We start from the raw sequence: 21848 nt of genomic DNA, 5'->3' as shown, positions 1-21848 counted from the left end.
TACACGGAAATCACCACTACCCCTTGTATTGTGATAGTGAACAGTAGTAATCTCAAAATCAAACTTTAGTAACCTTAGTAACCTCAAAATCCAAATTGTATGTTAGTCTTAGTATTTTTATTGTTAGAGAAATATTTTCCGTGATTTCTTCGTACTTTATAACGTTATTGAATTTTTTTCCGGAATAAGTTCAATTTTGTTAATAAAAGTTTATGTTTGTTTGCTTGTTTTTTTGTCGTTGTTTTTTTTTATAAATTTTCTCTGATGAGACTTGCTGAAGCATAGTTGGTCTTCCTTTAATTTAACTTTAATTTATTTTTTTTTCCAGAATAACAAAATTCTATTACCAAATTAGAAAAAAACATAACTTAGTTGGAAAATACCAAATCTGTAGCCCAAATTTGACACACCTTAATCGAATGCAATACACAATACTTCATATGATACCAATGCCAAACAACTGCATATTTTATATATTTAAGTTTTTTGTATTTCCAATTTTCAACAATTAATTAACTAATTTTTCAATTTTTGGGGGGAAACGAATGTGATCATTTTAATTAAACAACATTATAAGCATCCGAAATTACAAATTTGTGGCCTATAAATCTTCTTTATAATGTTTAAAGATTAAGACCCTTACAGATCCCGTTTTCTGTTGAAAATACTTTTCGGCCAGCTTCTTCTTATTTGTGCCACGTGCTGACACGCTCATCCCCCTACTACAGACTTAGTAGTTAACTCTAAGAAGAAGAATAAATTAGTGCCAGTACCCTGTAGAACTAACCAGTTTAACAATTCATTTAGGTCGTTCTTTACCAGTGCCTTTAATAAAATGCCTGGGGGCTAGAATTGTAAATATGACACCATTTGATTTGGGATTTTTTTTTTTTTTTTTTTTTTTTTTTTTTTTTTTTTTAATCAAAGACTGTGAAAGCTGTAAAGAAATAAAGAACTTATTTCTAGATTGTCATGCTTACTCTTTATAAATAAAAGCTCGTGAGATTTTTTTTGCATTGGAGGGGACTCCCTCTCGCGTGTTTGCATATATGCTACGATTGATGTCGTTCTATGTTTCAATTGTTCTTTACTAGGTTACAGCTATTGTTGCTACCAGGCAAAATATACTACAAGTTTCAATATCATGCCGCAAGTATAATAAAAAACAAGTTTTTTAGGTGTTGAGAAAACTTAAAAGTATAAAGAAAAATAAACAGAACCTTTGGCAAAACTGCAACTGTGAAAAACTCAGTTTAAAAAATTCAACCAATAGAAAATTCAGTTTGCACAAATTTTCTTCCCGAAAAAATATTAACATAGTATCGGTACGCTAAACCATGACCAGCCAAGCAAAACTGTTTAAGTTCTATTGTAGGAGAGAAATCAAAACAGTAAAAAAAAGAATGCATACCATTTTATCCTCCATTGAGTGTTCTTTCCAAATGTAACATTCACTACCGTTGCAGTGGGGCCAGATATAGCCCTAGCCTGTATATAAAATGTCACCTCTTCATAATAATTTTGAAACTTTAAATTTTTTGAAACAAAGATTATTTCTGTGAAAGCACAGAACTTAATATAATAATATGACTGTAACTATGACTGTAATATGACTGTAAATTATCCGGATTTTGGAAAGTGACGCTTACCTTAAGGAGGACCCTAGATGCTTGTGATATGTTGCAGCTGTCACACGTCAGTTTTAGCTTAATCTTTTTCTTCCAAGTGAGAATAAAACTCAATCCTCCAAAAGTTAGAATTGTCGCAATAATGGTCAAGATTCTTTTGAGCTTGTTGACTTGAAATCCATCGATATCCTAAAAAGATTAATTTCTTGATTGTTTTTATGAGAGTTTAAATGGTAATTACTGTTTTTCTCTGAGTGGGGCTAAGAAAAAAAGTTTATTAAGGAAGTAAGACAAAGCTTAATCTTTACCTACACCAGATTCTGTCTATAAGCGAACACTGGACAGAATGCTGTGTTCATTCCTGCCTATATAGATAAAGTTTTAATGATGGAGCTATCGCGTCAAAGCAATCTTCTGGTCTCTTCAAGAATTAACTAAAAAAAAACAAGTTTTTTTTTAACTGAAAGTAAGGAGCGACGTTACAACTTAAAACCGACATAAAGTGTCCCGCACATCGGAGGTAATTTATCCTCCTTCACTTCTTGCACTGCAAGCTAAAGTTTTTTATTGTTTTAAAACAAGAAAGTTGTGAGAAAGTCAAACTTTAGCGTAAAGAGCAAGGTGTTGAGGAGGGGACAGCCCCTTTCATATACGGAATAATTTCTGTTTGTTTTAAGTTTTAATGTCGCTCCTTGCTTTCAGTTAAAAAAACTTGTATTTTGTATTTAATTTTTTAATCTTTATGAATTAATACAGGTTTTGATTTTGGTTCACTTTAAATGATTGATTAAAACAAAATTTTCATAGTGATTTACTTTTATTTGGTTAAGTGGCTTCCTCTAAACTTGTTTCATTTTTTTTACGAACGTTTTTATTAGTAATAAATATACATAACTTACGAATTAACTTACGTAACGAACTTCTATATTCATATATTTTTAATACGTATTTTAGGGGGTTCGCCCCCTAGTCCATACCTTGCTCTTTAAGCGAAATTTCGAATTTTGTTCCAATTCTTTAAAAATGACCGCTTAATCACAAAGGCAGTTAATTAGAATAAATAGCTCTTATTAAAGTACTAAAAAATCTTTGGCTTAAAGAGTGAGGTATTGACTAGGGGGTGAACCCAATCATATATGTAATACGTTCTGTTCGTTTAAAGTTTTGATGTTGCTGCTGTTGCAGTTGAAAAACTTGCTTTTTTATATTTAATTTCTGATCTTTTTTTAAATAATGCTGGGAAGTCCGGCGTCCCCTTCATAGCAATGTCCCTTCCCCCATGAAAACTTCCTCCATGGAAAGATCCTCCCACACAACCCCGACCCCCCCCCCCACTACCAAGAAAAATCTCCCCTGAAAACGTCTGTACTGTATACTTCCCAATAACCAATACTATATGTTAACATTGGGTAAAGTTCATAACTTTCAGACCTCCTCCCAGGAACTTCGGGGGATTAAGTCATCCTAAGAGACATACTTATAATATTTTCGAACATTGTGAACAAAATGGCTATCTCAAAATTTTGATCAGGTGACTTTGGGGGAAAAATGAGCGTGGGAGGGGGCCTAGTTGCCCTCTATTTTTTTGGTCACTTAAAAAGGGCACTAGAACTTTTAATTTCCACTCCAATGAGCCCTCCCACGATATTCTAGGACCACTGGGTCGATACGATCACCCCTGGGAAAAAAATAAAAAAATACACACGCACCCGTGATCTTTCTTCCGGCAAAAAATGCAAAATTCCACATTTTTGTCGATAGGAGCTTGAAACCTCTACAGTAGGGTTCTCTGATACGTGGAATATGATGGAGTGATTTTAATTCAGGTTCTATAACTTTTAGGGGGCCTTTCCCCCTTTTTTCGAAAATCAGCCAAATTTTTTCAGGCGCGTAACTTTCGATGGGTAGGATTAAACTTGATGCAACTTATATTTAAGAAATCAGCATTAAACTTTGATTCTTTTGATGTATCTATTTGTATCAAAATACCGTTTTCTAGAGTTTCGATTACCATTGAGCCGGGTCCCAATAACCAATACTAGATGTTAACATTGGGTAAAGTTCATAACTTTCAGCCCTCCCCCTGGGGGCTTCGAGGGATTAAGTCATCCTAAAAGACATAATTATAATATTTTCGACCATGCTGAACAAAATGGCTATCTCAAAATTTTGATCGGGTGACTTTGGAAAAAAAATGAGCGTGGAAGGGGGCCTAGTTGCCCTCCATTTTTGGTCTGTTAAAAAGGGCACTAGAACTTTTAATTTCCGTTACAATGAGCCCTCCCACGATATTCTAGGACCACTGGGTCGATACGATCACCCCGGGGGAAAAGAAAAAAAAACAAAAAAAAAACAATTAAACACGCATCCGTGATCTTTCTTCTGGCAAAAAATGGAAAATTCCACATCTTTGTAGATATGAGCTTGAAACCTCTACGGTAGGGCTCTACGATATGCTGAATATAATGGTGTGATTTTCATTAAGGTCCTATAACTTCTAGGGGGTCTTTCCCCCTTTTTTGAAACTCAGCCAAATTTTCTCAGGTGCCTAACTTTTGATAGGTAAGATTAAACTTGATGAAACTTATATATTTGAAATCAAAATTAAAATGTGATTCTTTTGATGTAGTCTATTGGTATCAAAATTCCGTTTTTTAGAGTTTCGGTTACCATTGAGCCGTGTCGCTCCTTACTTACGGTTCGTTACCACGAACTGCTTGAAAATTCAGCAGATATACCCAACCAAGGAATAAACTAAGTAAACGATTAGGAGTGTAAGAGAGACTGCAAATATGTCCGGTGACATACCAGAACACCCTGATTGCGTAGGCTTATGCTTGAATTAAGATGAAACTTCCACAAAGCCAGAAATCGAAGCCAGAAAGCCAAAATGATAAAAATTTAATTGGCGGTAAACACCTTGACAAACTACTGTAAGATACTTAAAACAGTGTGAACAAATATATATTGAAACTTCTTTTTTTCCTGATTAAATGAAAAAAAGTTTTTTTCAGCTCAAAGTAAGAAGCAACACTAAAACTTAAATTGAACAGAGCATATTCCGTATACGAGGGGATTCCCCTAGCCCCTCTTGTGCTAAAGTTTGAATTTGTGTCCCAATTTTCTAAGATTGACGGCTCAAAGGCAAGGGAAATTCGGTTAAAGCAGCTTTTTCAAAGCACTTTAAAACTATAGCGTAAAAATTAGGGGAGGAGGTTGATCAAGGGGGAGCCCCCTCATATACGGTAAAATATCAGTTAATTTTAAGCATAATCCTTACTTTTAGTTGAAAAAACTTTTTTTTTTCATTTAATCTATGATCAGTTTTCAAATCATGTCCAGGCCTAACCAAAATGTGATGTTGGTTACAACCCCCCAAAAAAACTCGGCTCCTTGCTGTTAGATTGCATATGTTAATGCTTGTAAAATTGATTAGTAGCGTCCTATATCAGAAGCGTAAAAAATTTGTAACTTCTCTGACACCTTTTTTCTTATAGGTAGAAATATATGTGACCAAAGCGATCAAGCGCATTTGAAAAAAGAAATTAATGGCAGAAGATTAACTACGGTGAAGACTTTGGAATGAATAAAGACACTGCTTCACAAAGAAACGATGGCCTAACCAAGATGTCATGTGGGCTACCACCCCAAAAAGATCTTCACTCCTTGCTGTTAGATTGCATATGTTGATAGTTGCAAAAATTGATTTGTAACATCCTATATCAGTAGCGTAAAATATTTGCAACTTCTCTGGCACCTAATTTCTTATGCGTAGAAATACATGTGACTAAAGCAATCAAATGCATTTGAAAAAAATAGTAGGGCAGAAGATTAACTACAGCAGATTTTGAAATGAATAAAAACATCGCTTCACAAAGAAATTACGATACTGGTAGACAAAAGTTCGATGGATCTTAAAAAAGATCGATGATTTTCCCATTACTTTAATTTACATTCTCTCACCTCAAATCTGAGTAATTTCGAATACCAAATTGCCTGTCAATGACGATAAACTATTGTTCAAAATGGGACAAATCCTTTTATTAGACAGTGAAAAAACAATAAGGAAATACTGGACATTTCGGTCACATAAGCAGTGACCGCCATTATGACGGTCACTGTATGTGTTATCGAAATATCCAGTTTTTTTTATTGTTTTTTCACTGTATAATAAAAGGATTTGTCATTTCTTGAAAGATTATTTATCTCCTCAAATATGGTGATTGTGAATGATTTATTTGTGTTTTTTTTTCACGTTACACATTGAAGATATTAAAAAAAAACGGTTTCTAATGAATGCTTGAATATCACTAGTGCTTTAACATTCGTTTTATGTATATTTTGACCTGAGAACAATGATTTGTTCGGGTCGGTTTTAAAATTATGAAGTTTCAAGGGCAGCCCCACATTTTCGTCAATGTTGCCACGTTGAACCATAAAGCTAAATAAGTAAATAATCAATTAAATTTGACAATGAACTCATCAAATTTTAAATATTCACAATCGATTAGCTTCCTATAGAAAACTACACCTTAAAAGGAAAGCTACACCTTCTTAAATTTTTTAGCTCATTTTTTTTGTTTTTCTATATTCTTTTGTTAAATTTATCGCTTGTTACTTCCAAAAACTGCATAAATGCCTATGGAATTTTTCTTCCAGTAAAGATTGAATTCCCATTTTTATTTCAAAAGAAACTGTACCTTCAAAGGAAAGCTACAACTTCTTAGATTTTTTATCTCACTTTTTATTTATTTTTATATATTTTTTTGTTAAATTTTGCGCTTGCTACTTCCAAAAACTGGATAACTGCATATGGAAATTTTTTTTCAGTAAAGATTAAATTTCCCATTTGTCCTTCAAAGGAAATTGTATCTTCAAAGGAAAGCTACAACTTCTTATATTTTTTAGCTCATTTCTTATTAATTTTTCTACATTCTTTTTTTAAATTTTTTCCTAGTTAAGGTTAAATTCAAGATTTTTCCGTCAGAGGAGACTGTACCTTCAAAGGAAAGCTACAACTTCTTAGATTGTGTAGCTCAGTTCTTCTTTGTTTTTCAACCACGTTTTTTTTGTTTTTTTTTGTTTTTTTGTCAAATTTGGCGCTTACAACTTTCAAAATCATTTTTTTGTTAAATTTGGCGGTTACTACTTCCAAAACTGCACAACTGTATATGGACATTTTATTCAATAAAAGATTGAATTCGCGATCTTTCCTTCAAAGGAAACTGCACCTTCAAAGGAAAGCTACAATCTCTTAGACTTTATAGCTCATTTGTTCTTATTTTTCAACCGCTTATTTTGTTAAATATGGCGCTTACTACTTTTAACAACATTTTTTGTTAAATTTGGCACTTACTACCTACAAAAACTGCATAAATGCACATGGAAGTTTTTTTTCCATAAAAGATTGAATTTAGATTTTTCTTTCAAAAGAAACTGTACCTTCAAAGGAAAGCTACAACTTCTTAGATTTTTTAGCTCAACAAAGTTTTGCTTTGTTGCTTTATTTTTCAACAAAGTTTTGTTGTTAATTTTGGCGATTACTACTTTCACAAACTACATAACTGCATATGGAAGTTTTTTTTTATAAAAAAAATGAATTCCAGGTTTTTCCTAGTTTTAATATGGTTGTGTAATATATATGGTTGATATATATGGTTGTGGTTGTATATGGGTGTGTTTGGGGTATGGAGATACATATGATTGTGTAAGTTTCCACTTAACCAATTCAAACGGGTTTCAATTTCACTGTCCTTGGTACTTAAGCTCAACTTCGATTTAATTTCTCCACTACCTTCCAAAAAATATCAATGTCTACTATGAAGAAAAAGTCAGGAAACTAGATTACTGATGATAAAAAAATTTACCGCCGCATTTTTGATGTTTCAAAAATGTTTTTTTGCAAATAACCGTGTTTTCATAAACGACAAAATAAATGAGATATAATTTCGAGTATCCAGTATCTAGCTTCCCTTTTATTTTTTTTCTTCGAAAAAGTTAAAACGTAAACTAAGGGGTTCCCTGATTTGCTGAATCTGAAATCGTTAATTTCATCAAAATCACTTGCCTTTTTAGATATGTTTTTGGCCTTTTCTGAAATTAGGCAAATTTTCTTGGGCTCTTAGATTTGACGGGTAATTATGAACTCAATGAATCTCATATATTTGAAATTTAGCCTGAAATAAATTTTGAAATAATCAACATATGTGCAACCACTGCTCCAAGAAGAATAGGACTAATTCAAACATATTGACTCTAATCGAATTAATTATTCAGCAGAGCAGCATGTTTAACTTCGTTTATTTACGACATATCTACAATAATAAAAACACAAAAATAAACATCCACCTACCTTGGTGGGCTTTAGGGCCCGAAGAACAGGGTAAGATCAAAGAAAAATAAAATAAATATACAGAACAATAAAAAAGAACCTGGTCTTGATTATCAGCACTTAATCAACTGAAACTAAGGGACACGGGACTTCACATTTCCACCCAAAAAAAAACAACAAATAAAAACAAGAATTAAAGAAAGAAAGGAAAGGAAAGGACATCATCCTCGTGCATACAATAAAAAATAGAATGTATAATACTGGACTTTTGCAAGCAACTCAAAATAAAAACAAACTAGTTTCAAAAAATTAATTACTATGAAAATATAAAGGAAAACGAAAGAGACATAATAAAAAAAATATGCAAAAATTTTGCTGTAACTTGAATCAGATTTTGCTTCTATAAGAATCGCGCAAGCACTTTCAGTCTCTATTTTTAGAGAAACAAAATGGCCCTGCATTTCCCCATATACCCATGCTCTGCAATCGCAGCTTTTTGCAGAAAGGTAAGTACGTTGTCTTAGCTTATCACGAAAGGAAGGCTCTCAACCCGAAATTAGTGTGATTAGAGGACTAATGTAAGACGGTGGTCCTCCAATAACGTCCCGCTGCCATTTTTTAGCCACTAATTTAGACAGGTCGCACTTTGTTGAACCATTCAAAGGCATTTAATATATGTGTTAGGGGAACCAAATTTGGGATCGTACCCACACCAGCAATACCCTTCCGCCCCACCAACAACTTTTTGTAGTGCAGTAGGCATGTTGACCTTTTATGAATTGAAATCATGTACACAATTTTAATCTGGGCTAATGGAGGCAAAAGGCTGGTAAGCTCGTCACTGGAACCTGTAAGACACCGTCCTTCCCCGCTTCCAATACCAATATCTAGTAGAACGGTTGGCATGTTGCACCTTGCTTGAATCGGAACCATGCTAGACTTTTCAGTCTGTGAGGCAAGAGAACCGCAGTGAGCCATTAGTCACTCCAACATACCTCTCCCATTTCCAACTATTAGTAGAGAGTAGGCAGATTTCACCTGTTTTAAGTTGGAAAAGTACAATATTTGTTTTATCTATGATATATGAGCCATAAATTAGTTCGACCGCTTCAACATTTCCTCCTTCTGGTCTGTTTTTTAGCAGAGCATTGGGCGTCTCGTACCAGGTATGAAGCAGACTCATAAACTTATCTTCAATTCTTATATATGGAGGCACAAAGCATGTCCTTGCCCCCTCTAAAAAGACCTCCTGTCACCACCGAATTTTCAAATACAGAGTATGCCGTTTTTTTTCCACTGGTCAATTTCAAATTTATGGGAGAATGTTTTCAGAGATTTACTCCCCTCTCTTACCTCTGCGCCTGAGTGTTCGGATAAACTTGTAACTACTGGCGAGCCATTTGGGCTAAGGGGATAGTGGGATGGAATTTTAAGGACTTGCACTATTTCTTAACCCCAACTACCATCCCCAATATAAAAAAAATAAACAATCAACCGAAATTCGGTAGACTTTTATCTACAGCCAAATACACATCAATTCAGAAATTCTATACCATGGACCCTTACATCTCAGGCGCTAGCAGGCTTAGAAGTTTCATTTGCTCGGAGCTCTCTTCTATAAAAGAGAGTAAGTAAGAAAGTAAGAGTAACTTGTAAGCAAGAATAGTGAAGCATCTTTATCTGCAGAGGCGAAGGGTTACACACTTGTTTTATAGTTCCACCGTTTATTTTGTCTCAAAAACTTGTAAGTTTTGGAGACAAAACCTGTACAATTGTCTTTTTAAAAATGGCTAAGTAATAATTATAAAGCTACACATTGAAGTAGTTTAACAGTTATTAGCAAAATTTTTATCTGGCAAACAAGGCATAGACTCAGGTTGGTCTTGCCATCAAAAAAGCTAGAATAAAAACACTTTTTTAAGACCAAGTAGCATAGCCTTAGCTTATAAATACTTTATTTTTAGAAATAGCAACACAGTTTGGGTAAGGTTTGGCGTGCTGGGCAAAACAATGAAACATCAACTTGTGTATTTCACATGGTGTATTTCAGAAGTAACACAATTGATAGGGTGCTACGAATAAGAAATAACAACTATGAAAGACACAGAAACAAATACAGACACAAATAAAAATAGTGTTTTTGCTCAAAATACCGAAAACAAAACAAAGGAATAAAAAAGGAATCGGGTGAAATCATAAGTTTACCCAAGGGTAAGGGCTGTAAATTATGCATATGACCAATATAATTTATAGATACATTATAATACCTGAAAGATGCTTAAGCCGTAGCTTCTCTGTGAAGTTTCTCAATAAATATATACACCAAAAATTAGCCCTTAATAGAGAAAACAGAGGAGGATGTTGAATTAAATCAAAAGACACCCTGTCTTTGCAAATTGTGAAATGGCCGCATTTATAATATCTCCTGAGTTGCACAAGGAATTAAGTTGAGACCTAAAGGGAATATTTAACTAAATCATTAGCCATTATGTGTATCCATTTTATGAAAAGGCTGTATCTGCAATATCTCTTGAGAAACAATTTCAATAACATTTATTACATCAAAGAATTTTGTTTTTACGCTGATTCCAAATATATAAATTTTCATTAAGTTTAATGCTACCCATCAGAAGCAAAAAACCTTAAATAATACGCCTGATTTTACAAAAAAGAGGATAAATGCCCCCAAAAGTCAAGCCATCTTAACGTAAACCACACCATCAGATTTAGCATATCAGATAATCTTACTGTAGAGGCTTCTAGCTCCTATCTAAAAAAATGTAGAATTATATTGTTGTGGTTTTTTTGTGAGAAAAAAGATCATGGATGCATGTTTGTTGGGTGTTTTTGGTTTTTTTTTTTTTTTTTTTAAGGTACAAACAATATTTTGTTTTTATGCCAATCCGATAAGCTTAAAATCTCCAAGTGATCCATCTCTATTATTAGCAAAAGAGTACGTGCATAACTTTAGAAAAAGGGAAAAAAGGGAAATTATGCCCCAGACATAATTTATGCTATAAAATTTTAAATGTCTTAGAAATCTAGGTCAGAGACTTCAAGGCGTTTTCTATAGTAATAGGAAATTTCGTGCTATTCCTGAGAAGGCTTTTTTATTTGCGTCAGTTGTGTCATCATACCAGGTAAGATCTAGTTCAACCGCATTTATAAAGTTCTAGTGCTGCTTTCAAGTAACAGAAGAAGATCAAAATAATAGCTCCTGCTATTGTGTGCTGCAAAACAAAATTAATGGGTATTTTGATGATTTAAAAGCTATTGAAAGGGTATTTCCTTATCCACCACCACCCGCAGCTAATCTGTTATAGCTACACCCACCAAAAAAGCTTACCGACACAAAAAACTACAACACTATTAGATCTTGTTTTACACTAACTAGGTACCTAAGACTACTAACTTTTTACGATTTAAAAAGACAACAAACTCTCTTTCAGCATTAGTTTGTTTTTGCCAATAAATTTATAGGTCAATAAGAGGGCCGAAGTTAAAGAATAGTAAGTTTTTTAGAAGAAAAAGGCATTTTTACTGCGTTCTTACAACCAGTCTACGATTCGGATGAACACTCCATGGGGGAGGGAGGGTTCAAACCCAGTTATTCCTCCCCCTATCTTTTTCATCTGGGATACGCCCGTGGTCAGCAGTCGTTCGTTAGCGTATGGTTTGCCTTTATTCAATTAAGCTAATGCTTACCATCTCGTCGGGCTCCCCATAATTAACTTTTTCCTGAATCTGATCATTCGGTGCAAAATTCCCACTTTTTCCCATAGCTTTGTTAGTTACTTTCGATACAGTAACTGAAGAACTTAGATTCATAATTGATTAGGATTTTCTACATTATCTTATCTTTTTGCAAATGTGTACATAGCATTGGATAAACCAAGACTACAGATAAATATAATCTTTTCTATTGCCGCATTTTCTTATGGTGATAAACAGAAATTTAAATATACTCCGTACATTAATGAAGTAGGCGACACTAAAAGTGATCAGAGGGCAACCAACCCCCTCTCTTACCCCTTTTTATACCACCCACCCTGTAACTTCCAGAAACATTTGATAAAAAAAAAATTATATACACGTTTTGTTCAAAATTTTCACAAGATCATGTAAATATGCCTTTGGTGATCCCCGCAGGACCTCGGGCAAAAGCCGCAAATGATATCAATTAGCAATTGTTTAAACACATGTTTTTATAGTAGAAACGGAGGTTTTGTGCAAAATTTTGGAAACGGCTGAGGATATTGAGTTGAAACTTTCAGGAAATCTTGAGGGGGGGGGGTGCTAAGCTGAATCAAAAAATACTATGCACATCCATGATGTAACAAAAGTGGATCTGCAAATCTGAAGAACGGCTAAGGATATTAAGAGTAAACTGTTAGGGGATCATAAGGGGGATCTTAAACAAAATCAAAAGACAGTATGTGCATCCAGGTTGTCAAAAGGGCGTACCTGCAAATATCAGGAACAGTTTAGATATTAAGCTGAAACTGTCAAGGAATATTGAGGAGTGCCTAACTAAATCAAAAGACAATATGTGCATCTAGGCTGTCAAAAGAGAATAACTACAACTGTTCCTTTTTAGGAACAACTAAGTGCATTACTTACTTACTCATGTACAGGGTTTATTCAAAAAACCAAAAAAAAAAAAACAATACAACAAAACACTTGACCCTCCTTAAACTTTCGCATGCTTGGAGTAACGCCTTAAACATATGAATACAATTTAAAAATAGGAGAAAGTAAAAATAAAAAAAATTCGTTTTTCACTTTCAAAGCTCCTGTTCGTGAAAACCCTTCCAAACAACAATTAGTTCTACCTACCACCACACCCAAAAACCCCTGCTTCCAACAAAAATATAAACTTTTCGATTTTTGGGAGGGGGAACTTGAGGGGAAATGAAATTCTATTTAGCTATACTTCCAAAATCATACAACCAGAAACAAATTGTGTTAAGATCTCAGCGGAAATCACACAAATTCGTCGACTTTTAAAAGATTATTTAAAAAAAAACTTTTTCCGCAAAATAAGTTTTTCAAATACAAATAAAGAACTCCATTAAACCAAAAATGAACAAAAATAGAATCGAACAATCTACCAGGCATAGAACTGCCACAAAGCATTATAGATAAATAAATTAAACACAAAACTCAGAAATCAAAATATATAACAGAGTCAAACTCAAAACGAGCAGAAATTAATATGAGTAGGGTTCTAAACCCCTATGCTTTCTAAAAGCCAGAATATAATTTGTACTTTACTTAAAAAATTCAAATGAATTTACTAAAAAAAAATGTGCATTGTCAGTTTAATATACATGTATATATGCTGATATTTATTCCTTAAAGCTTAATTAATTTTTGATTTCTCAAAGTTATAAAAGCGAAAACATTTAAAATATTTTTTTCAGTAAATTACAATTTATATTCTGGCTTATAGAAAGCATGGGGTTTAGAACCCTATTCATATTAATTTCTGCTCGTTTTGAGTTTCATTCTGCTATTTCACTTATTTATTGATACTGATTTGTGGTAGTTGTATTCTTGATAGATTATTCGATTCTATTTTTGTTCATTTTTGGTTTAATGGGGTTCTTTACTTTTTTCTGAAAAGCTTATTTTGTGAAAAAGTTTTTTCATATAATTTCAGTTCGTTTTATATTGACATAGACATTTTCAGAGAGAAAGACTGAGCCTCTTCGGACATTAAACAACCATCCCTTCCATAAAAACCTCTTATACCCCCTGAGTATGAATTAAAGCCTATGTCCCTAATCTCTAGGGTTTGTTTCCACTATAAACCCTTCGATGTGAGATGTTTTGATTACTCTGAATGGAATGGCTATCTAAAAATGTCTATTAGATGCATTTCGGGACAAGACGACATGTGTGGAGGGAAGGAGGGTACCTGCTCTCAGATCACTTTGACTCTTTAACAAAACACTAGAGCGTCTGATTACCAATTCAATTAACCCCCTCCGAAGTTTATATGGCCACGCATTCTATAAAACCTTATATGTCCCCAGGGCATTGCTTACAATCCTTGCCCTGAGAGCTGGGGGGAATTTTTCCCCCAAAAACATAATTTCCAGACCTTTCTGTTACGCTGAACAAAATGGCAATCTCTTTCGACTAACAAAAAAGGCACTAATACTCTCAATTTCCAATCGAATGAGTCCTTTTTGAAGCTTCTGCAACAAAACTTTCTACAAAAAATCCTGTATGCCTCAAGGGCATAACTTAGGATCCTTGTCCTGAGGGCTATGGGGAGAGGGTTGTCATCCTCAAAGACATAATTTCCAGACCTTTCAACTATGTTGAAACATATGGCCATATAAAAATGTTGATCGGAATTTTTTGGGAAAATGATGGGCATAGGGTGGGGGTGATTCTCCCTCCGATTACTTTCGACAATTAAAAAGGACAATAGCCCTCTCAATTTCCAATCCAATTACCCCTTTTTGAAATTTTTATGGCGACGCTTTCTATAAAAGCATCATATGCCCCAAGGGCACAACTTACAATCTTAGCCCTGAGGGCTATGGGTGGGGGGGGGTGTCATATTCAAAAACATAATTTCCGGACCCTTCAACTACGTTCAACAAAATGGCTATGTCAAAGTTTCAAAGTCTATATCAAAGAAGTGCTTGCAGAAATGATGGGCGTGGGGGGCATTCAACCTCCAATCGCTTTTGACTATTAATAAGGGCACTAGCCATCTCAATTCCCAATTGAGTGAGCCCTTTTTGAAATTTGCACGATAACGCATTCTATAAAAAGCTTATATGCCCCCTGGGCATAACTTTCAATATTAGCCCTGAGGGCTGGGGGGGGGTCATACTCAAAAGCATAATTTCCGGACCTTTAACTACGTTCAACAAAATGGTTTTATTAAAATTTTGATCGGAAGTGTTTGGGGAAATGATGGGCATGAGGGGGGGGGCATTCGCCCTTCAATCGCTTTTTACTATTTATAAGGGCACTAGCCCTCTCAATTGCCAATTGAATGATCCCGTTTTGAAGATTCTACGACAAAGCTTTCAGTAAAAGCCTTATATGCCCCCAGGGCATAACTTACAAACTTTGCCCTGGGGGCTGTGGGGGGTTTGTCATCCTCAAAGACATAATTTCTGGAACTTTCAACTACGTTGAACAAAATGGTTATCTCAAAATTTTGATTGAATTTGTTGGGGGAAATGGTGGGTGTGAGAGGGGGTTAGTTTTCTTCCAAATGCTTTCGACTATTAAAAAGAGCACTAGCCCATTCAATTTCCAATCGAAATGGCCCTTTTTGAAGTTTATACGACAACACTTTAAATAAAAACCTATTTGCCCCAAGGGTATAACTAACAACCCGTGCCCTGGGGGTTCTCGGGGGGGGGTTCATCCTCAAAGACTTAATTTGCAGAACTTTAAACTACGTTGAACAAAATGATTATTTCAAAATTTTGATTGGATGTGTTTGCGGAAATGGTTAGCGTGAGAGGGGGGCTTGTTGCCCTTCAATCACTTTCGACTTTTAAACAGAGCACTAGCTCGTTCAATTTCCAATCGAATGAACCCTTTTTTAAGTTTATACAACACCGCTTTCTGTTAAACCTTATATGCCCCCAGGGCATAATTGACAACCCTTACCCTTGGGACTGTGTGGGTGTTGTCATCCTTAAAGACCCAATTTCTTTAACTCTCAACTACGTTGAAAAAAATGGCTATCTCTAAATTTTGATTGGATGTGTTTATGAAAATGGTGGGCGCGAGAGGGGTTTAGTTGCCCTCCAATCACTTTCTACTATTAAAAAGGGTACTAGCTCTTTCAACTTTCAATCAAATGAGCCCTTTTTGAAGTTTCTACCACAACACTTTCTATAAAAACCTTATATGTCCCCAGGGTATAACTTACAACCCTTGCCCTGACGGCTCTGAGGGGGTTATCATCCTCGAAGACCTAATTTCCAAAACTTTCAGCTGAGTTCACCAAAATGAATATCTCAAAATATTAATTGTATGTGTTTGGGGAAATGGTGGGCGTGAGAGGGGGGTTAATTGCCCTCCAATCACTTTCAACTATTATAAAAGGAAAAAGCCAATTTCCAACTGAATGAGCCCTTTTTGAAGTTTTTACGACCACACTTTCTATAAAAATCTTATCTGCCCCAAGGGCATAATCCTCGCCCTGAGGGCTGTGGGGGGTTTGTCATCCTCAATGACCTGATTTTCAGAACTTTCAACTACATTGAACAAAATGGCTATCTCAAAATTTTGATTGGATGTGTTTGCGGAAATGGTGGGCGTGAGGGGGGGGGGGGTTGTTGCCCTTCAAGCACTTTCGACTTTTAAATACAGCACTAGATCTCTCAATTTATAATCGAATGAACCCTTTTTTAAGCTTCTACAACACCGCTTTCTATAGGAACCTTATATGCCCCCAGGGCATAAATGATAACCCTTACCCTGAGGACTGTGTGGGGGTTGCCATCCTTAAAGACCTAATTTATTTCATTCTCAACTACTTTGAAAAACGGCTATCTCAAAATTTTGATTGGATGTTTTTAGGAAAATGGTGGGTGTGAGAGGGGGGTTAGTTGCCCTCCAATCACTTTCCACTATTGAAAAGGGCACTAGCTCCTTCAATTTCCAATTGAATGAGCCCTTTTTGAAGTTTCTACGACAACACTTTCTATAAAAACCTTATATGCCCCCAGGACATAACTTACAACCCTTGCCCTGGGGGCTCTGAGGGGGTTATCATCCTCAAAGACCTAATTTCCAAGACTTTCAACTGCGTTGAGCAAAATGAATATATCAAAATATTAATTGTATGTGTTTGGGGAAATGGTGGACGTGAGAGGGGGGTTAGCTGCCCTCCCGCTACTTTTAACTATTGATAAGGGCACTAGCCATTTCATTCTTCAATTGAATGAGCCCTTTTTGAAGTTTTTACGACAACACTGTCTGTAAAAACCTTATATGCCCCAAGGGCATAACTTACAACCCTTGCTGTGAGGGCCGTGCAGGGTTTGTCATCCCAAATAATCTGATTTCCAGAACTTTCAACTACGTTTAACCAAAGGGCTATCCCAAAATTTTAATTGGATGTGTTTTGGGAAATGGTGGGCATGAGAGAGGATTTAGTTGCCGTCCGATCCCTTTCGACTATTAAAAATAGCACTAGCCCTTTGAATTTCTAAATGAATTAGCCCTTTTTGAAGTTTCTATGACAACACTTTCAATAAAAACCGTATATGTCCCCAGGCCATTTCAATTTTCAATTGAATGAGACCTTTTTGAAGTTTTTACGACAACACTGTCTGTAAAAACCTTATATGCCCCAAGGGCATAACTTACAACCCTCACTGTGAGGGCTGTGCAGGGTTTGTCATCCCAAATGATCTGATTTCAGAACTTTCAACTACGTTTAACCAAAGGGCTATCCCAAAATTTTGATTGGATGTGTTTTGGGAAATGGTGGGCATGAGAGAGGATTTAGTTGCCATCCGATCCCTTTCGACTATTAAAATAACACTAGCCCTTTGAATTTCTAAATGAATGAGCTCTTTTTGAAGTTTCTATGACAACACTTCCAATAAAAACCGTATATGTCCCCAGGGCATAAATTACAACCCTTGCCCTGAGGAATGTGGGGGGAGTGTCCTCCTCAAATACATGATTTCTAGATCTTTCAACTACTTTGAACAAAATGGCTATCTCAAAAGTTTGATTGGATGTGTTTGGGGAAATGGTGGGCGTGGAACGGGTGCTAGTTGCCTTCCAGTCACTTTCGACTAGTAAAAAGGACACAAGTCACACCAGTTTCCAATCGAATGATCTCTTTTCAAAGGTTCTACGAATACTCCTTCTATACGAAGTGTCCAGGTCTAAGACCAACCAAAAAATAATAAATAATACATTGCGCCAACGTCGTTCTTTACTTAGGCCGGGCTTTTGCACTGCCTATGATTCGGACAAATTATTCAAACATTTGGCCCAATATGACGTACTGAAAATAAAGATCTAGTTATAGAGGTATCCATACATTATTAGCATATCGTGTAGGATAATTGTGTAGTTCATCAATTGCAGCGCAATAGCGCTGCCTCAGTAAAGAACGATGTTAACATAATGTATTTTGTTTTGTCTTAGACCCGGGCATTTCGTATCGAAGGAGCTGTCGTAGAAAACTTCAAAAAGGATTCATTCGATTGGAAATTGAAACGGCTAGTACCCTTTTTAACAGTCGAAAGTGATTGGAGAGCAACTAACCCGCCTCCCACGCCCACCCGCTCCCAAACACATCAAATCAAAATATTAAGATAGGCATTTTGTTCAATGTCGTTTAAAGGTCCGGATATTATGTCTTTGGGGGATAACAACCCCCCACAGCTCTCCGGGCGAAGGTTACATATTATGCCCTAGGGTTATATAAGGTTTTCCTAGAAAGCGTTGTCGTAGAAACTTCAAAAAGGGCTCATTCGAATGAAACTGAGAGGGCTAGTGCCCCTTTTGATAGTTGAAAGTAGTCGGAGGTCAATTGCCTCCCCCCCCCCTCACCCTTCATTTCTCCAAATACTTCCGATAAAAATTTTGATTCTGCCATTTTGTTCAACGTACTTGAAAAGTCTGGAAATTATGTCTTTGAATATGCCAACCCCCCACAGCCCTCAGGACAAGGGTTGTAAGTTATACCCTTGGGGTATATAAGGTTTTTACAGAGAGTGTTGTCGTAGAAACTTCAAAAAGAGCTCATTAGATTTGAAATTGAGAGGACTAGTGTCTATTTTAATTAGTCGAAAGTGATCGGAGGGAACATGCCCCCCCCCCTCCCACCACGCCCATCATTTCCTAAGACACTTCAAATTAAAATTTTGAGATAGTCATTTTGTTCAACGTAGTATTAAATTCCAGAAATTATGTCTTTGAAGATGACAAATCGCCCCCCTCAGTCCTCAAGGCAATGGTTGTAAGTTACACGCCCTGGGCCATACAAGGTTTTTATATAAAGCGTGGCCATATAAACGTCGGAGGCAGCTCATTGGATTGGTAATCAGAAGCTCTAGGGCCCTTTTTAAAAGTCAAAGTTATCAGAGGGCAGCTACCCCCCCTCCCCAGACACACACACGTAGTATTTTCCCGAAATGCATCTAATAGAAATTTTGAGATAGTCATTTTATTCAAAATAGTCTAAATGCCATATAACATGGCTTTTGGGATTGAAACAAACCCCCAGAGCCTGGGGGGCAAGGAATGTAAGTTATGCCCCAGGGACATTTAAGGTTTTTATGGAATGGATGGCTGTATAAACTTTAGAGGAGGCTCATTTGGTTGAAAATTGGAAGTTCTAATCCTCTTTTAAGAGTCAAAAGTGATGGAGGGCAGCTAGCACCCCCCCCCCCGACTAATCACCTTCACCAAAATAATCTGATTAAAGTTGTGAGATAGTTATTTTGCTCAAAATAGTCCAAAAAAAACATAACAATACCTCTAGGGTTGACAAAACCCCCCGGTGCCCTAAGGTTAAGGTTGTAAGTCACGCCCTGGTGGCATATAAAGTTTTTATGGAATGGGTGGTCGTAAGAACTTCAAATGGGGCACACTTGATTTAAAATTGGAAGTTATGGTACCCTTTTTAAGGGTCAAAAATGATTTGAGAGCAACCAGCCCCCACCCACACTCATTTTCCCAAAGACGTCCGATTAATATTTGGAGATAGCAAATTTGTTCATTTTAGTCAAATGGTCCGGAAATTTTGTTTTTGAGGAAGACAATCGCACCCCCACACCTCTTAGGGCAAGAGTTGTAAGTTATGACCCGGGGGCATACAGGGCTAATATAGAATAGTGATGGTCGTATATAGTTCGGAGGGGATTCATTGGAATTGTAATATGAATTTCTAGTACTCTTTTTAAGAGTCAAAATCATCTGAGGGTAGCTATTTCCCCCCCCCTTAACACGTCGATTTTTCCAGAAATACATCGAATGAAAAATTTGAGACTGTAATTTTATTCAAAATAAGCCACAGGTCATACAACAAGACTTTTGGGGTTAGTACAAACACTAGAGCCTGGGGGCGAGGGTTGTAAGTTATGCCGCGTGGCATTTGAGATTTTTATGAAAAGGATGGTTCTTTAACTTTAGAATAGGCTCATTTGGTTGAAACTTGGAACTTCTACTGGAAAACTGGAACGAAATTGATGGAAGGCAGTTAGCCCCCCCCCCCCCGACAACCCCTCTTTTCACTGAACTCATCTGATTGAAATTATGAGATACAAATTTTGTTAAAAATAGTCCAAAGAACATATAATAATGCCTTGAGGGTTGACACTACCCCCCCAGCGCCCTGGGGATAGGGTTGTAAGCTATACCATGAGGGCATATAGAATTTTTTGGAATGAGCGGTCATTTAAACTTCAGATGGGAATCATTGGATTTGAAATTGGAAGTTATAGTGTCCTTATTAAGAGTAAAAGTGATTTAAGAGCAACCTGCCCCCCCTTCCACGCTCATCATTTCCCTTAACACCTCCTATCAAAATTTGTAGATAACAATTTTATTCATCGTAGTTGAAGGGTCCAAAAATTATTCCTGTGAGGAAGACCCACCCCCCTAAAGCTCTCAGGGCAAGGGTTGTAAAGTTATGCCCTGGGGGCCTATAAAGCTTTTATAGAAAGGGTGGTCATGTATGATTTGGAGGGGACTCGTTGGATTAGTAATCAGAAGTTCTAGTGCCCTTTTTAAGAGTCAAAGGGATCAGAGCGTAGCTAACCTCTCCCTGACCCCCCCCCCCCACACACACACACACACACATACACACAAATACGTCTTTAGTTTCCCGAGATGCATCCAATAGATATTTTGAGACAGATATGTTATTCAAAATAGTCCAAAGATCACATAACACGGCCTTTGAGCTTAATACAAACCACCAGAGCCTAAGGGTGAAGGTTGCAAGTTATGCCCCTGAGGCACTTGAGGTTCTTATAGAAAGGACCCTCACAACTACCCCTCTTTTCACCAAATGTATATAATTGAAATTGTGCGACGACAATTTTGTTTAAAATAGTCCAAAGAACGTATAACAATGCCTCCAAGATTTGAACATCCCCCCAGAGCCCTGGGCCAAAGGCCTTAAGTTACGCCCTGGGGGTATATAAGGTTCTTATGAAATGGGTGGTTATATTAAATTCATATGGATTTCATTTGATTTTAAAATGGAAGTTCTTGTATCCTTTTTAAGATTCAGAGTGATTTGATAGAAACCCCCCCCATGCCCATAATTTTCCATAACAAACACCCAAACATAGTTTTGAGACTTCAATTTTTTCAGCGTGGTTGAAAAGCTCAGTAAATATGTGGTTGGGGATGTCAATCCCCCTATCCCCGAGGCCTCGGAACAAGGGCTGCAAGTTATGCAATTTGTTCATTGTTTACATATAGTATATGTTATTGAGAAGAGGTATGCATGTTTGACTTCTACTTTACCAGAATTCGAAGGGCATTAAGATGAGTCTTTCAGGGAATGTTGAGGGGAGTTTTGAAATACATCATAAGATGTTATGTGTGTATGGATTTTCGGGTGTACAACAGGAATGACTGAGTATTAATTTAGAACTTTCAGAAAATGATAACGCTACTACTACTACAACCGCTGCTGCTTCAACTGCTACCACAAGTACTATTATTACTACCACTTCTATCACTAAAACTAATACTCCTGTAGCGATTACTACTGAGGCTGAGAATATTGAAAACAATATCTGAGAAAACATTGAGGGGAAATTTGAACTAAATCAGAAAATACTATGTGTAGACAGATTGCTGATACGGGCGTATCAGCAATATTTTTGGAACGGCCCATCATACCGATTTACATAACGATTTTA

General features: G+C 36.2%; 1 protein-coding gene across 1 annotated transcript in view; it reads right to left on the bottom strand.

Moving 5' to 3' along the window:
• Window positions 1-11804, bottom strand: part of LOC148948326 (polyamine-transporting ATPase 13A3-like) — a 117453-nt gene extending 105649 nt beyond the window's left edge. The window contains exons 1-2 of the mRNA XM_089094889.1: window positions 11665-11804; window positions 1650-1817 (exon numbers count right to left, since the gene is read on the bottom strand). Coding sequence (XP_088951015.1) covers window positions 1650-1817; window positions 11665-11787 — 291 coding nt within the window. The 5' untranslated portion in view covers window positions 11788-11804. The remainder of the gene's footprint in view (window positions 1-1649; window positions 1818-11664) is intronic.
• Between the last annotated feature and the right edge of the window lie 10044 nt (window positions 11805-21848).

The sequence above is a fragment of the Artemia sp. Qi Xiang Cuo genome, chromosome 9 (genome assembly GCF_049724085.1).
Source record: "Artemia sp. Qi Xiang Cuo chromosome 9, ASM4972408v1, whole genome shotgun sequence".
In the NCBI taxonomy this organism is placed as follows: domain Eukaryota; kingdom Metazoa; phylum Arthropoda; class Branchiopoda; order Anostraca; family Artemiidae; genus Artemia; species Artemia sp. Qi Xiang Cuo.
Note: the sequence above shows the minus strand (reverse complement) of the source record. Positions and strands in the feature narration are given on the sequence as shown.